The following is an 18320-nucleotide window of genomic DNA, read 5'->3' as shown; positions in this document are numbered from 1 at the left end:
TGGGAATGCCTTCAATGGTATGCAGACAATGAAGACAAATAAAACTTTGTTACTACAGAGTTGCTACGTGCTATGATGCCACTGTGGACCTTGGTTGGGTCCAAGATTACACAGCGGGAGGATCTATATTAGTCCCTCGTTTGTTGGTGGCCTGCAAAGATTTGCCACAAGATCACTATGATCTACTGCGGAGTGAGGTTATTTTTTTTTGCAAGGATACACTGCTCATGTGAAAACTAGGTGGCTGCCCTGTGGAAGGGATGTGGGAGTGAACAAATGTGCCAATATTTGAACACAGGAGATTACTGTGGCTCGAGAGGCCTCCCAACCAACACCAAAATTGTATATTGCTTGGCATTTGCACGGACAACCTCACTCCATTGCAAGGGATACCCTGGGGCCACAAACCCCTTCTGCACGATAGAGGAAGAGTTCATGGTGGACCTCCCAGGAGACTCAGCATGAACACAAGGGGAAAAGCTCTGAACCAACGGAAGGATAGAATATAAATCCTACGATTCACATCCAGTGAGTGGGGGCAAGGAGCAGTTGATGGTGGAGCAGGATGCCACCCATCCATACTGGGGATAAACTCAAGGACGGAATTAGACTTTCATCTTCATTGTTTGTTTGGAACTCAGTGAGGACTTTACAAGAGGTTTTACTAAGTGTCAGCTGACAAGGACAAGAAAAGTAAAATGGAAGAGATCCCGTTTTTGTTGTTTTGGACAAGCCAGAGTTGGGGGGGGGGGGGGGGGAAGGGGGATTTCTTTTGACACCTTATAGTGGCGAGGATTTTTTTTTATAGGGAGGAGGTGTGAAAAAAATTAGTAATTAGAAAAGGAAAAAATAAATGTTATTGCAGTTGCTAGTGTGTGTCAGGTTCAAATCGGTGTTGTATCCCAGGTCTAGGAAGAGCATGATTTAGAAGGGGGAATGCAAAGGGCTCAGGTATAGTAAATGTACTGTTCATTTTCCCTCATAAGCACACAATGTGATGTTTTGCTGCCCTCCAGTAAGCAATGACTGTTAGTGCAGCCGTTCTCTGTTTGAAGATTTTACAGTTTGGTAGATGGCCAAACGAAGGCGAGATACACAGTGAAGTGTGGAAAGAGTTTGGTGAGGAGCCGGGTTTTGTATCTGGCACACTTAGACGTGTAGTGCGCGCAATAACCATCTGTGTGGGTGAAAATACTTGCAGAACAAGCAAGAAAAACAGAGTGCCTTTTGTCAATAAACCATAGTGAGCAGAGAACATTCTGTTGCCTACTGGTCACACTCCGTGGCCATATACATCCATCAGAGATATTGTGAAGAAATAAAATTTGTGCTGCTTGCACCATGTAGACTGTATTTGCAAACCATCCTCGCCAGCACTGGGTGACCATTATGTGCCACCCAAGGAATAAGAACATTTATCACTGCTCCCTCGTCTAGCAGTGTTCCATCGCTGGTCGCCCGTTTAGCGACACACAGACGTTCCTGGAGAATAAGTCCACAATACATCCTGTGCCGCTGCCGCACCGTCATCTTATCCTCATCCTCCCGTACGAGTCTGGCAGGGAGCTTCTGACAGTGTGCAGGGATTATTATACCAGATCTCCTCTTGGGGATACTTGGTTACAACTTTTTGTCACAAAGGGTACTTGGTTTTGGAAGTTTGAGAGGCACTCAACAAAGACAACTATATACTTATTGTATATGCAACAAAGGTCTAATCAGTCGTGTCAAATCAAATCGTTTTAATATACGCCACAAAGGGCAGTTTTAAGCTTTCACCAGCAGCCCATATTTCCTTCCACTGGATTTTATGTATTTTAGGTTAACTAGACTATATATTTATTGAGGTTTTTAGTCTGCCTGTTGCATTGGAATTGTCAATGAAAGGTTTGTGGCACAAAAACCATTGGAATAATTTGGTACTACTATATAGCATAAGTGATAAAAACAAACAGAACCAGTGCTAGAGAGACTCAAGTAGAGGCTATAAGAATCTGAAGAATGGATAACGTCTGTATGTAGAGGAAAAAAAAGTATGTATAAACAATTGATACAGGGAGTGGACAAAAATATGGAAACACTGTATGAAATGCACAGGATTTTAATCTTTAGCATTGAGCTGTCATTTTGACCTTGCTTGGCCAACAGCTTTTCCGCCAAATTTGTGTTTACTTCACCTCTTGCCCTGCTCTGGGTGGTTTTGGGAGCTAGCTGATAACAGCTAAATGGCTCAAATCCCTGACTGATGGAACCTTGCTGCTCGGGCAGATGTTCACATCTGCCTGGCAGCATCTACCTTCAACTTGGTCACTATAAGTCTTATTGAAACATAATTTACACTCCCATGTAAGTCAAGTCATGCATTTCATACGCCGTTTCCATATTTTTGGCCACCCATGTAAGCAGTACCAGTGAGAGTTTAAACACAAAGTAATTTTCCCTGTACAGCTCTGAATTAAGTGAAATTCGAACTTAACAAAATTTCACAACTGAAAAGGAGTTTTGTAAAAACTTTGCTTTACTCTTTTTTAGCATTAATTTCAAGTTATTTCAGGTTGTGTTCTCCATTCCTAAACAATAGCTGCTAACAACATTGCTCTAAGTGGGGAAAACTCATTTATCAAGAGAAAAGAAGTACAAGATAAGTAGAGCAAAGTATTTACCAAGTGACGCCTTTATGTAGGCTTAAATTGGAACATTTCACAAGGCAGCTCAGAAGTAAAGTTTTCCTGTAAGACTAATTAGCGAAGCTCTTCTCTGTTCCTATTTCCCTGACCATAGACGGGCCAGGGAACAGATTTACTTAGACACGTTTGATACGTCAACCTAAGCAAATTGTGCAGCCAGCTACGAGCTTCTGAATACATTGGGCTCACCAGGTTCGCCAGATACAAGCCTATGGCAGCTATGAGCTGGAGTCGCTTCTTACTATAATGGATGCCAATTTCTGGTGTACATTATACTGCATGTGATAGGCTGTGTGGCCCCGCCCACTTTTACCTTATGAGTTCAGCATGGTCGGTGGTTTCTTTCGGCTATAATTTACCATGCTTTCACTTTTTTCCTAAATAGCTCAGAACTAAATTTGATAGAGATTAACTCTTAAATTGCCTAGCAATATTTCACACTTGAATCATACCATCCACACAAAGATTGCGGTATTACTACTTACATAGACCATAATTTATTTAAGTGGCACAAAAGGACGAAGATCAGTTTTTGGCATTTAACATGTCTCTGGTTGAGATGAGGTAAGGATAAATGATGATGTTATTTAGCCATGCCAAGTGCTGAAGACTTGTTAAATGTGGGAAAGGTCCGATAATGCAGTCCACACATTCCCCACTGAAACGTTGTCCTATGCTAGGCACAAAATTAAGTCTCTTGAAATGACCGCTTTGGATATAAAATGTGACACAGCCACGTTCTTATATCGTCTGAGTAGGAGCAGGTTATGTGTAGAATATAATCTCAGGAATCTGTCCATCCTCAACTGAAGTCCCATTGTTATTACCAGCTGCATAGCAAAATGTAAAGCATGTCTTTGCACCAGTAGTCGGAGATTCGTGGATAACTTTGCGTAGTCCTTTTGTACCATAGTGCGAGTCAGGACCCTGTAATGAAAAGGCAGAAAGATTAGCAACATGAATCAATCCCAAGGCCACATGTATCACTACATTTCTTATAGGGTGGTTTGCTTTGTACCACCGCTACAGGTTATGTCTGTTACAATGTATACCTCAGCTGGAACCTGCAGCAACTATTCGTATTCTGTGGGGCGAAAAAACAACAGAAAGTACTTAATTTGGACAGTAAAGCGAACAATCAAACTCCACAGACTAAAAGTCAATAAACTATTATAAATGTAGGAAATGCAGACAGTGGACCCAAACAGACATGTCAGGTGCAAAAAGTATCTTCATTGTGGCTTTTGGCACAGGGAAATCCACAACTATCTGATGGCCCCCGTCACGTCCTATAAGTACCATAAACTAAGTTATGGAACAGGGAATACAGAGTTCGGGGGATTTGTCAGTCTGACTCCCGCTGTTCTCTTCGCTCTATTCTCAGTGTGTGTGCACTGCAGGAAGAGTCAGACTGACCGAGCGCCAATGTCCACAGGTGACCGTGTGGGGGAATGGGGAGCCAGGTAAGCATAAAAAGCACGTCTCCCAAACTCCTCATCCCCTGTCCTATGAGCACTATAAAACTTAGTCAATGTACCCTTTAATTACCACATTGTCCTATCCCCTCTCTCAAATAAGCTCAAGTGACCGAACCTGTAGAAAAAGACATAAGCCCCTCCTGTTCACCAATGGCTCTGTTCAGTTGTGAAAGTATAAATCCACACAATGCAGATCAAACAAGAATACTAATACAAAAAAACCAACAAAATTATTTCAATAGTCAGCCAACTAATGACAAATCTGCCGACTAATATAAATCCTCGCCTCCAAATAGTAATCCTTGTCATGGGTCACATGAACCAGAACATATCAACAAATGCTGGATCCGGTCAGAGCATAGTAACATATTATGTAAGGCTGGAAAAAGACATGTCCATCCAGCTCAGCCTGTCACCCCCCAATGTTGATGCAGAGGAAGGCAAGAGACTCCAGTGAGGTGGAAGCCAATTTTCCTTATTTAGGAGAAAAAAAAATCCTTCCTGACTCCAATCTGGCAATCAGAATAATCCCGGGATCACCGACTAAATCAGTGATATAACAAGTAATATTGTTATACCACTAAGTATTAACCCCTTAGTGGCCAAGCCAATTTACGCCTTAATAATACACTACTTCTTTCAGATTTCTTCAACATTGCATTCCTAGTTTCAGAACGTTTTAATCTTCCCGTCGATATAGCTGTATGAAGGCTTGTTTTTTGTGCGACAAATTATATATTTTTTACATGGAATCATTTTTCGGTACATACAAATGTAATGTATAACCTAATTTTTTGTAGGGGAATTGGGGGAAAAAATACAATTCTGCTATTTGTTTTTTTGGATTTCATTTTTACAGCATTAATTGTGCAAAATAAATAATGTGCTAACACTATTCTGTAGGCCGGCCCGATTCCAGCGACACCAAGTTTAGGTTTTGCTATTTTTGTACACAACTACCCTCCTCCACTTTTTGAATTAAATTAAAGATTTGCCTTTGTGTCGCCGCATCCAAGAGCCATAGCTGTTATTTTTCCATCGACGGAGCTGTTTTTAGGCGGGATGAACTCCAGTCTTCATGTATCCAATGTTTGGGAACAAACATGGATTACTTTTTATTCTAGAGGTAAGATTAACCGTATAAATATGTAAAATTAGTTCTGCAGCCTGTACAATTACACAAATGGCAAACTAATATCTTTTCTCTTGCAACTACAGTTAGGGCCAGAAATATTTGGACAGTGACACAAGTTTTGTTATTTTAGCTGTTTACAAAAACATGTTCAGAAATACAATTATATTTATAATATGGGCTGAAAGTGCACACTCCCAGCTGCAATATGAGAGTTTCCACATCCAAATCGGAGAAAGGGTTTAGGAATCATAGCTCTGTAATGCATAGCCTCCTCTTTTTCAAGGGACCAAAAGTAATTGGACAATGGACTCTAAGGGCTGCAATTAACTCAGAAGGCGTCTCCCTCGTTAACCTGTAATCAATTAAGTAGTTAAAAGGTCTGGGGTTGATTCCAGGTGTGTGGTTTTGGATTTGGAAGCTGTTGCTGTGACCAGACAACATGCGATCAAAGGAACTCTCAATTGAGGTGAAGCAGAACATCCTGAGGCTGAAAAAAAAGAAAAAATCCATCAGAGAGATAGCAGACATGCTTGGAGTAGCAAAATCAACAGTCGGGTACATTCTGAGAAAAAAGGAATTCACTGGTGAGCTTGGGAACTCAAAAAGGCCTGGGCGTCCACGGAAGACAACGGTGGTGGATGATCGCCGCATACTTTCTTTGGTGAAGAAGAACCCGTTCACAACATCCACTCAAGTCCAGAACACTCAGGGAAGTAGGTGTATCTGTCTCTAAGTCAACAGTAAAGAGAAGACTCCACAAAGGGTTCACATCTAGATGCAAACCATTCATCAATTCCAAAAATAGACAGGCCAGAGTTAAATTTGCCGAAAAACACCTCAAGAAGCCAGCCCAGTTCTGGAAAAGTATTCTATGGACAGATGAGACAAAGATCAACCTGTACCAGAATGATGGGAAGAAAAAAGTTTGGAGAAGAAAGGGAACGGCACATGATCCAAGGCACACCACATCCTCTGTAAAACATGGTGGAGGCAACGTGATGGCATGGGCATGCATGGCTTTCAATGGCACTGGGTCACTTGTGTTTATTGATGACATAACAGCAGACAAGAGTAGCCGGATGAATTCTGAAGTGTACCGGGATATACTTTCAGCCCAGATTCAGCCAAATGCTGCAAAGTTGATCGGACGGCGCTTCACAGTACAGATGGACAATGACCCCAAGCATACAGCCAAAGCTACCCTGGAGTTCATGAGTGCAAAAAAGTGGAACATTCTGCAATGGCCAAGTCAATCACCAGATCTTAACCCAATTGAGCATGCATTTCACTTGTTCAAATCCAGACTTCAGACGGAAAGACCCACAAACAAGCAAGACCTGAAGGCTGCGGCTGTAAAGGCCTGGCAAAGCATTAAATCCAATGCGGTGGCATGCAGAGCCCAACTCGCGAAACTTGTGTTACTGTCCAAATATTTCTGGCCCTAACTGTATATATATATTTTTTTATTTTTTTTTTTTAAATTGTAGCATGCAAAGACCCCTAACATTTTCCTTTTTGGTTTTCCCAAAGGTGATGTATAAGAGGTTTTCTATTGTGGGAGGAGTTGTACTCTTAACGGTATCATTTGTTGATCCATGCGATGTTTCGATCACTTTCTTTTTTTTATAGTTTAACTTGTTATTTTTGTCCTACTTGATCACCATATTTTATTATTCTTCTAATACACTACTATACTTCAGTATAGCACTGTGTTATAAAGCCTATGAAGCTCAGCAACCGTATTTGGCAGAGGCCATATTCAAGATTCTGGGTGGTGCAGCAACTCATCTGGACACAGTGATTACATCGCGGGGCTCCGGTGGGTAAAAGACTGGGCCCCCTCCCTCTGTCTATGTTTTACATGCCATTTTTGCTCTGACCAGGGCCAGTAGAGGATTAAACTGCAGCATGAGAAGTTTTCGTGGACCCCGCTGTCTGAGCAGGTGCCTGGCTGTTATCCAACAGCTGAGCACCTGCTCTTCCTGGCACGGACGACCCATGCCAGGCTTCTGATGCAGTTGCTGTAAAGAGACGGCACATCAGAATAAAGCCCCTTAGTGGCTGCTGTCATATGGGTGGTTGTTAAAAAGTCAACACAAACTGGATCAATGTTATGGTTTTGATTTGGAATTGAATGTGTAGTATTTCCAGTGCATTTATGAAAATAAAAGCCATTATAATGATTTTGTGCTGTTTGTCCAAACTCCCTGCTAGGTTTCAGAACACTATTGTACTATGTCACTGTGCTTCAGTTTCCCAGTTTATATCTAGATTAGCTGACATACCTGGCTTCGCCTGAGTTAATTTGGTACAGGGGTTTACCTGTTCGCACGAAAATTTTATTGAGTCATGGTTACTTCAGAGGTACCAAGGAATAAAATATATGCATACACATAGAGGAGTGTTAGATTCTGCTCAGACTGCATGCACCAATGTCCCTCTGCAGAATGTGCCACCTCTCCCCGCCCCACTATCCTCACTTTTTACTCTTAACCCTTTCCAATCCACTGTCTGACATTCTGATTGAAGGCTGTACAGATCCGATGTCAGAAGACATCCGGCAGGGTGTTCTTACTGTATATTACTGGCCGCTCTGTTGTCGGCGGCCTCTCCAGAATGTCCCATATTACACTACTGGCTCTAGCCAGCAGATGGCACCATTGTATAATGCAGAAAGAGTAAACTCCCTAGGAAACCCTGAATCCAAAATTTGATTGCAAAGGGTTAAAGGCAATGCCCCTTTTTATTCATATTTACCCCCAGACTGGAGGTTGCAGCCCCTTCTTAGCCATAAAGGCCCCATGCCTGCAGTTCATGGCGGCTTCCTTATGCGCTTTACAGCCTTTTAGTATATACACAGAGAGGCGAGGAAGATTCTCCTCAGTATATACACAGAGAGGAGAGGAAGATTCTCCTCAGTATATACACAGAGAGGAGAGGTACATTCTCCTCAGTATATACACAGAGAGGAGAGGTACATTCTCCTCAGTATATACACAGAGAGGAGAGGTACATTCTCCTCAGTATATACACAGAGAGGAGAGGTACATTCTCCTCAGTATATACACAGAGAGGAGAGGTACATTCTCCTCAGTATATACACAGAGAGGAGAGGTACATTCTCCTCAGTATATACACAGAGAGGAGAGGTACATTCTCCTCAGTATATACACAGAGAGGAGAGGTACATTCTCCTCAGTATATACACAGAGAGGAGAGGTACATTCTCCTCAGTATATACACAGAGAGGAGAGGTACATTCTCCTCAGTATATACACAGAGAGGAGAGGTACATTCTCCTCAGTATATACACAGAGAGGAGAGGTACATTCTCCTCAGTATATACACAGAGAGGAGAGGTACATTCTCCTCAGTATATACGCAGAGAGGAGAGGTACATTCTCCTCAGTATATACGCAGAGAGGAGAGGTACATTCTCCTCAGTATATACGCAGAGAGGAGAGGTACATTCTCCTCAGTATATACGCAGAGAGGAGAGGAAGATTCTCCTCAGTATATACGCAGAGAGGAGAGGAAGATTCTCCTCAGTATATACGCAGAGAGGAGAGGTAGATTCTCCTCAGTATATACGCAGAGAGGAGAGGTAGATTCTCCTCAGTATATACGCAGAGAGGAGAGGTAGATTCTCCTCAGTATATACGCAGAGAGGAGAGGTAGATTCTCCTCAGTATATACGCAGAGAGGAGAGGTAGATTCTCCTCAGTATATACGCAGAGAGGAGAGGTAGATTCTCCTCAGTATATACGCAGAGAGGAGAGGTAGATTCTCCTCAGTATATACGCAGAGAGGAGAGGTAGATTCTCCTCAGTATATACGCAGAGAGGAGAGGTAGATTCTCCTCAGTATATACGCAGAGAGGAGAGGTAGATTCTCCTCAGTATATACGCAGAGAGGAGAGGTAGATTCTCCTCAGTATATACGCAGAGAGGAGAGGTAGATTCTCCTCAGTATATACGCAGAGAGGAGAGGTAGATTCTCCTCAGTATATACGCAGAGAGGAGAGGTAGATTCTCCTCAGTATATACGCAGAGAGGAGAGGTAGATTCTCCTCAGTATATACGCAGAGAGGAGAGGTAGATTCTCCTCAGTATATACGCAGAGAGGAGAGGTAGATTCTCCTCAGTATATACACAGAGAGGAGAGGTAGATTCTCCTCAGTATATACACAGAGGCGAGGTAGATTCTCCTCAGTATACATATATGGAGGTGAGGTAGATTCTCCTCAGTATACATACATAGAGGTGAGGTAGATACTCAGTATATACACATACGAGGTGAGGTAGATTCTCCTCAGTATATACACAAAGGGGTGAGGTAGATTCTCCTCAGTATGTACACATAGGAGGTGAGGTAGATTCTCCTCAGTATATATATATGCACATAGGGGTGAGGTAGATTCTCCTCAGTATATATATATGCACATAGGGGTGAGGTAGATTCTCCTCAGTATATATATATGCACATAGGGGTGAGGTAGATTCTCCTCAGTATATATATATGCACATAGGGGTGAGGTAGATTCTCCTCAGTATATATATATGCACATAGGGGTGAGGTAGATTCTCCTCAGTATATATATGTACATAGGGGTGAGGTAGATTCTCCTCAGTATATATATGTACATAGGGGTGAGGTAGATTCTCCTCAGTATATATATGTACATAGGGGTGAGGTAGATTCTCCTCAGTATATATATGCACATAGGGGTGAGGTAGATTCTCCTCAGTATATATATGCACATAGGGGTGAGGTAGATTCTCCTCAGTATATGCACAAAGGGGTGAGGTAGATTCTCCTCAGTATATGCACAAAGGGGTGAGGTAGATTCTCCTCAGTATATGCACATAGAGGTGAGGTAGATTCTCCTCAGTATATGCACATAGAGGTGAGGTAGATTCTCCTCAGTATATGCACATAGAGGTGAGGTAGATTCTCCTCAGTATATGCACATAGAGGAGAGGTAGATTCTCCTCAGTATATGCACATAGAGGTGAGGTAGATTCTCCTCAGTATATGCACATAGAGGTGAGGTAGATTCTCCTCAGTATATGCACATAGAGGTGAGGTAGATTCTCCTCAGTATATGCACATAGAGGTGAGGTAGATTCTCCTCAGTATATGCACATAGAGGTGAGGTAGATTCTCCTCAGTATATGCACATAGAGGTGAGGTAGATTCTCCTCAGTATATGCACATAGAGGAGAGGTAGATTCTCCTCAGTATATGCACATAGAGGTGAGGTAGATTCTCCTCAGTATATGCACATAGAGGTGAGGTAGATTCTCCTCAGTATATGCACATAGAGGTGAGGTAGATTCTCCTCAGTATATGCACATAGAGGTGAGGTAGATTCTCCACAGTATATGCACATAGAGGTGAGGTAGATTCTCCACAGTATATGCACATAGAGGTGAGGTAGATTCTCCACAGTATATGCACATAGAGGTGAGGTAGATTCTCCACAGTATATGCACATAGAGGTGAGGTAGATTCTCCTCAGTATGTACACATAGAGGTGAGGTAGATTCTCCTCAGTATGTGCACATAGAGGTGAGGTAGATTCTCCTCAGTATGTGCACATAGAGGTGAGGTAGATTCTCCTCAGTATGTGCACATAGAGGTGAGGTAGATTCTCCTCAGTATATGCACATAGAGGTGAGGTAGATTCTCCTCAGTATATGCACATAGAGGTGAGGTAGATTCTCCACAGTATATGCACATAGAGGTGAGGTAGATTCTCCACAGTATATGCACATAGAGGTGAGGTAGATTCTACACAGTATATGCACATAGAGGTGAGGTAGATTCTCCTCAGTATGTACACATAGAGGTGAGGTAGATTCTCCTCAGTATGTGCACATAGGAGGTGAGGTAGATTCTCCTCAGTATATAATTTTTCTAGACTTGGTTTCTAAGAAAAGAACTACCGTGTTTCCCCCAAAATAAGACAGTGTCTTATATAAATTTTTGTTCAAAAAAGTTTATCTTTTTTACATGTATAGCTGCCTGGACACTATTTAAATCGACCTTTTAAATTAACTGTTAGCAGGGCTTAATTTTGGAGTAGGGCTTATATTTTAAGCATCCTCAAAAAGCCTGAAAAATCATTTTGCATCCTCAAAAATTCTGGAAAATCATGCTATGTCTTATTTTCAGGTTATGTCTTATTTTCAGGGAAACAGGGTAGGTCATGTATTGTGAATTTTGACAGTTTTTCCACGCTTACAATTGAATACTGAGGTTGCAACCCCTTCCTATTTAAGACCTAAGGAATGGTCGTGCCAAATCTCAAGTTTGTACGGGAAGTTAGAGAATTAGTGGCCAGTCAGGGCTATCTATATATATATATATTTTACACTTAAAGTCTACCATAACCACAATGAATGTAGATCACAATGTTGTCAGTAACATCCCTCCCCTAAAAGCTGTTGGATGGATAAGACTTTCTCTGTGTGATTGTAATGTTGATATAAGTAAGTGATTACAATAGGTGAGCAAAAGGATCATTTATTGTGGAGAACTGACTCTTGTAGGGAGGCTCTAGTACCCTGTTGTACCATCTCTAGTTTGGATGCACGATGTGATACAGGTGGGCATGAAGGGTCTAGTACCCTGTTGGGCCACCTCTAGCTTGGATACAAGATGTGATACAGGTGGGCATGAAGGCTCTAGTACCCTGTTGGGCACTCTCTAGCTTGGATACAAGATGTGATACGGGCAGACTTGGAGGCATTCAGGTTCTGTATGGCATCCTTTGGCATATAGGTCCACAGTTGCTGTAACTGAACCTCTGCAAACCCATAGGCTATCAAAGTTGGCGTCCCAGATGATCCTATAGCTGTTCTCTTTGGTGATAAATCTGGCGACCAGGCAGCCATAGAAGTGTGACAATGTTGTGGAGGCTTCCTGTGACCCCTTGTATATGCGGCCAAGCATTATCTTGCTGCCTCTTGGAAGCCACCATGAGAGGAACACATGTGACTGCAGGATGTCCTTAACATATTGCTGAGCTGTCTTTGTCCCTCGTACTACTACTAGGGGTGACCGACTGTCGTATGTGAGGGCCCGCCAGACTATCACACCAGCAGTGGGGGCAGGTTTAAAGCGCTCACCCCGAGATCTCCAGACACGAACAAGGCCGTCATCAGTGCCCAAAATAATCCTGGATTCGTCACTAAAGACAACCCGGTTCCGCTCCGCAGTATCCAGTTTTGTCATTCACACCACTGCAAAAGGAGGGGACTGTGAATGTGAAAGGCTGTACATGTAATGGGCACTCTTAGACCAAATATCCTTTAGCCAAGCGCCTAGAAATGGTTCCGACATACACAATTGGGGCGGGGGGGCAGGGGGGGGGGGGGGGGGGGGAGAACGATGGTGCCCCGTCTCTGGATGACGGACAACAAGTTGGACCTGCTAATGCTTGTTGGATGATCAAATGCTCTTCTCTACTGGTGGTCTGTAGGGGATGTCCCGAAACCTCACATATCCACTGGTCCCAACACCTCCTAACAGTCTGGTCAGACGCTCCTCTACACTGGTGGTCTGTCGAGGGCGACCTGAGCCTGGCCACTGTTATACAGCCGAGTGCTCCGAGCGGGGTATGAAGAACACAGCTGGAACGCTCTGTTCTTCATACCCCACCTGTGTTCAGGGAGCGTGATACAGCTGAAACAATAGTATCAGCTGTATCCCGCTGTGAACTCCTGATAAGGCTGATCACTGTCTTTCAGAATGCTGAAAGACAACGATCAGCGACTGCTTAACGAAAACTGCAGGATGTCAGTGCAGTTAGACACAACGATTATCGTTTAAAAGCAGTCTTTTGACCGATAATCGTTGTGTCTAAATGGGCCTTTAGACTAATAAAGCATACTAATGCACACTGTCCATCTGGTAATCAGAGAAGCTGGAGTGACCATCTTTGTTTTTACAGGCTGGGAGGATAGCTTTAAAGAACCCACCACCTATCACTGTCCTTGGTACTAATATGCATTGTGACTGCCCTCACTAGCCCCAACCAGTAATCTGTCAACCTGATCCGCAATGTGTCGAATTCAAGCACCAAAACGACAACAGGCCGTTCGACGATCCTGGTCTTTTTGGCAGATTGCCCTGTCTGTCTCCCTAATAATTAAGTTTCCCACTACCAGGACCTGTCTAGCCTGCCCTGCACTCCTATTCCCCTTCTTACTGGAGCAGACATCCCCCTGGTGGTCAGAGGGCATATCGTGCTGCAGCAGTGCCAACCCTGTAATGGCATCCCCATCATCTGCCAAGTTTTTGTGGGGTGCCAGTTCAGGGTTAGCCTCCCTAGTTCTCTTCCCACTAAGTCGCCGTCTGTCACCCAGCGAGCTGCCTGATCACCCTGCTCTTCCAAACTACCCTCCATCCACAAATCTATCCCAGCGAGTAGCAAACTCCTTTCTATGTTACCAATGGATCTTAGGCTCATGTGACCAAACCTGTCAAAAGATACATTTGTGAGAATGAATTGGACAATGTACTATTTATATACAGTAGCTGTAGGTTTCCCTGTGCCAAATGCAAAGATTAAGGAGTGTACTCCATCTGAAACGGATCCTTTACTTGGGTTCACTATGTCTGGATTTCATGCACTTATAATAAAGGTTATTGGGCTCTCATCCATGGAGCTAGAGCTTTCTCGTTATGGTCCTCAGCACCACACTGTCCGGGTGGGATCTGGGCATTGGGCTTCACAGAAATCAAGGGTGGTAAACTGGCTTTAGGGCCCTTTTACACTCAAGGATTATCGTTGAGATTCTCGCTGAATCACGGCCATCTGAACGATAATCATTCAGTGTACACGCTACACCATCTGAATGAAAAATAATTCATTTGTTGCTTGGATCATGCAGAACTACAAGGCAAAAGGCGACTGGTCTGCGTAAAGAGGCAGTTGTTAATTTATGAAGAACGCCATGGTTACTGTGGAAGTGGTCCAGCTGAGACAATCCTCAGCCCGTATGCCCCAATTCACCGCGCGATGATCACTGCCGTGTAAAAGCACAGGAGCGATTACTACTTTTGCGGCTGTCAGACGCTCCTGTGCCCGACAGTCATGTTGTGTAAAAAGGTCCCAATGGGAACGACGTAGCACAGCAAGCTTTAGAGACTTGGCATCAGTAGAAGCAGCATAGCTGGTGGTGCTATACTGTTTAACTCTTTATGATATCTCATATAATAAGAGTCTGACATGGGATTATTATTGGGTCTTCTGTGGCAAAAATGGCTTTTTCCCCAGTATGCATGGTTCATCTAACAAAATATAGCTTTAGATGAACATTTAAAAAGTGCAGAAACAGCAGCAAGTTGGGAGGGGTATCATCATTCCATAAGGCCTTATAAGTCACCTCACACACCTTCTTGGTGCACGACCCACATCACAGGCTTCTCACTAGCCAAGCCTGGATCCTACTGCACACTGATGAAGGGCAATCACCCCAAAACAGCTGTGTATGGATTCTGGCTTGGTTTTCAATTCCCAACCATTGTTGCATAGACCTGTATAAAGGGGTCAGGCACTGATTTGCAGGAATACTGCCATCCAATGGGTGGCGCTGCAGAGGCATTGTTCTCCTTATTTGCATATTTACAGAACAGGAAATCCTGGTGTGACACTTGGAGTACGCCATACCTTTAGTGTGGCACATGCAGTGTAGTTGACGTTGGGTAGGATCTCCACAGGTTCTTTAAACATCACCCTAAATGTGCTTGAAGACCCATCACAGCTGAATCCGGTGTCGTTCTGTCCCAGCACTGTGTTGCTATCTGTGTGAATAATCTAAGAATAAAACAGGAAAGAAAAAAATGAACCGGAGATACTTTTTTTTTCAAAATGCAACCAAATTACGATAATTTTATCTTTATTAATAAAATAACACATTATATCTGTCTTATTAATGTATATTCAAGAACACCATAAAATTAGGCAAATTTAAGAAGTAGAAAGTGTCACCAAGATATGCAAATAATCACATTCTCAAGCGATCCCAGATCCAATGTATGGAATGTGGGAAGGGCGTCAACGGTATCAAAGCCAGACTGAACGCAAATTTTTCAGCCACATGAAACCTTAAAAATCAATCAGACAAAGACTTGTGGTATGATGGTGCGAGGCTTTCTATTCATCGCCATGCCGGTTTTACCACTGGTGGCAATCAGAGGGAGAGAATCCTTGAGCTGAGAGACCTTGGTTAACCACTTTGGCATATCGCTACCTGCGTAGGCTTAGATGTCCGCAGCGTCCCAGTGGTTAGGAGAACAAAGAACTGCAATGACAGCTCTGTACAGATGGATCGTCCGATAAGAATGATGTGACTGAATTCCGCAATACAAGTGAAATTAGACGTCAGATCCCAACGGTGTACATAAACCATCAGAAGGCGCTGGCATGACACTGGGCCAGGAGCAGAGATGTCCCCCTTATGTCAGGCCACCGCTCTCAAAGGCTGTTTTTTTAAATGTTTCAAGTTCAATAGACATCAATGGTGAAGTTATCTTCCATTTGAATTCTATCTTACAGGATCCCTCTTCCATCTGGATTCTATCTTCCAAGATCCTGCATAGGCCCCAGTTACGTCTTACAGTATCAAGCTGTCCCATAGATTTCACAGAGATTGTTCCCAGCAAGAGAAACAAAGTCATCTTGTAGATATGATATCTTTTAATGGCTAACAAAAATGTATTATGTTATAGCAAGCTTTCAAACCTCTCAGGGTTCTTCCTCAGGCAACAAATCTAAAAAAAAACGTATTTATTTAAAAACAAACATACACATGATCACATGAGAGGGCACAAACACAGTGGGATTAATTTGCACTTGAAATGAATTCCAGAACAGGATAAAAGAGCACAGATAAGAGGGCAATGCTATTAAACAACACTACGGTTTTACCTAAGAACAAGGAAAGAAGCTCCGATCAACCATAGGTCCCCTCCCCAATGGCGCTATCCTGGCCACCATGGATGTGGAGTCCTTCTACTCCAACATCCCACATGAAGATAGACCGACTGCCTGCCAGGCACACCTTGAGGCCAATTGGGTTGCCTCTAAATTGGTGTTACAACTCACAAGATTCATCCTCACACACAATTATTTCTTCTTTGGCAAAAAGATATTCCTCCAACTCACTGGAACCGCCATAGGCAGTAAAAATTTCAAACAACTCAATACAGACATCCCTGTACCAAAAACTGATTGATCGGCTCACATACTCCTCTCCTTAAGGAGAGCACCTAGAAAGTGTGTGTGCTGACACCTAGAAGGTAAGCGAGAAGACTTATAAGGCCATCCATGCTCCTCTGGGAAATATGCAAATAAGGCCGCCTGCAGACGGGCGAAAATTCCGCGGCGGGATTCCCCGCAGAATTTCCGCCCATACAGGATTGCATTACAATACGCAATCCTATGCTGACGGCCGCGGTTTGTCTGCGCAAAATCCCGCGCAAAAAAAAAAAACTGCGGCATGCTCTAATTCTGTGCGGGGCTCACAGAGCCCCACACAGAAACATCACTCACTGGCCGCCGGCACTTGAAAGAGCTGGAGGAGCGGGTGAGTTCCATGCTGCTCTCTGCAGGCGCTCAGGTCGGGTCCGGTTGCGAGAATTCTCGCAGCCAGATCCAACCCGGCCGTCTGAAGATTGAGCAATACCTCTGCAGTGCCTCATATTCGACATTTAATTTATTATTTTTTTTTTACAAGTTTATATAACAATGACTGGAAATTGAAAATGCTACCTTCCAATAGGTGGTACTGCAGAGGTATTATACAGGAATGCTATCTTCCAATAGTTGGTGCAGAGGTATTAGGCCATTCACTAGTTAAGCCAGAAACCTACTGCACGCTGAGGGGCAAAAACACCGAAATAGCTGTCTGTGTATTCTGGCTTTTTGTTTTCAATTCCTAGTCATGGTTTTAAAGGCAATGACTACATTGTATAGAGTGGGGCATTGACTTGGAGAATTCTGCTCCCTAATAGGTGGCGCTGCAGAAATAATGTCCCACTCTTTATACAAGTCTGTACATTCAACAACGCCTAGGAATTGAAAACAAAAAGCCAGAACACACAGACAGCTATTTCAGTATTTTTGCCCCTTGGCTTGGCTAGTGATAGGCCTAATACCTCTGCACCAACTATTGGAAGATAGCATTCCTGCATAATACCTCTGCAGCACCACCTATTGGAAGGTAGCATTTTCAATTTCCAGTTATTGTTGCATGTTAAATGTCTGACATTAACTTGCAGGAATGCTACCTTCCAATAGGTGGCACTCCAGAGGTACTGTTCAATCTTCCTTATTTGCATATTTCCCAGAGGAGCATGGATGGCCTTATAAGTCTCCTCACTCACCTCCTAGGTGTCGTCTTACACAATTTCCTTAAGGAGACAGGATACCCTTCCTGACCCTCGTCATAGCCCTTTCACTAGCCAAGTCAAAAACCTATTGCACACTGAGGAGCAAAAACCTGTCTGTGTATGATTTTCTGTTTTTTTGGTATTCAATTCCCAGTCATTGTTATAAAGACCTGTATGAAAGGCGCCCGACATTGACTTGCAGGAATGCTACCTTCCAAAAGGTGGAGCTGCAGAAGTATTGTTCCAGCTTCTTTATTTGCCCATTTCAAACAGTACTGCCCAAAATGACTCCCATCCTACATTGTCAAAGACTCACAAGGCACTCACTGCCGCAATACGGAATGGAAACATTTTGCCTTTGGCATGGTATGATTTTACTACTGTAGACCGGATCCAGCGAAAGATGATCTTGGAAGCCACAAGGCTACATCTTGGGCCATCAGGAATCACAAAAAGAGAGTCGGTTAATCTGAAAGAGGTTGTTTGAGAAGAGTAACTTTACATGGCTTAAACTAGATCAAGTTTGTGCAGATTGCATTATCTCGGATGAACTGCAGGAGGACAAGATAACGGCAGAATGAGGTCTTCAGTTATGTGAAATGGCGACACCACCTTAGG

General features: G+C 43.2%; 1 protein-coding gene across 1 annotated transcript in view; it reads right to left on the bottom strand.

The window, feature by feature from the left end:
* Positions 1–2000: 2000 nt before the first annotated feature.
* LOC136573569 (BTB/POZ domain-containing protein 2-like) overlaps positions 2001–18320 on the bottom strand; it is a 42825-nt gene continuing 26505 nt past the window's right edge. Inside the window, exons 4-5 of the mRNA XM_066574840.1 lie at positions 14980–15126; positions 2001–3614 (exon numbers count right to left, since the gene is read on the bottom strand). Of these exons, the coding sequence (XP_066430937.1) occupies positions 3453–3614; positions 14980–15126 (309 nt within the window). The 3' untranslated portion in view covers positions 2001–3452. The remainder of the gene's footprint in view (positions 3615–14979; positions 15127–18320) is intronic.

The sequence above is a fragment of the Eleutherodactylus coqui genome, chromosome 7, assembly GCF_035609145.1.
Source record: "Eleutherodactylus coqui strain aEleCoq1 chromosome 7, aEleCoq1.hap1, whole genome shotgun sequence".
Lineage (NCBI taxonomy): Eukaryota > Metazoa > Chordata > Amphibia > Anura > Eleutherodactylidae > Eleutherodactylus > Eleutherodactylus coqui.
Note: the sequence above shows the minus strand (reverse complement) of the source record. Positions and strands in the feature narration are given on the sequence as shown.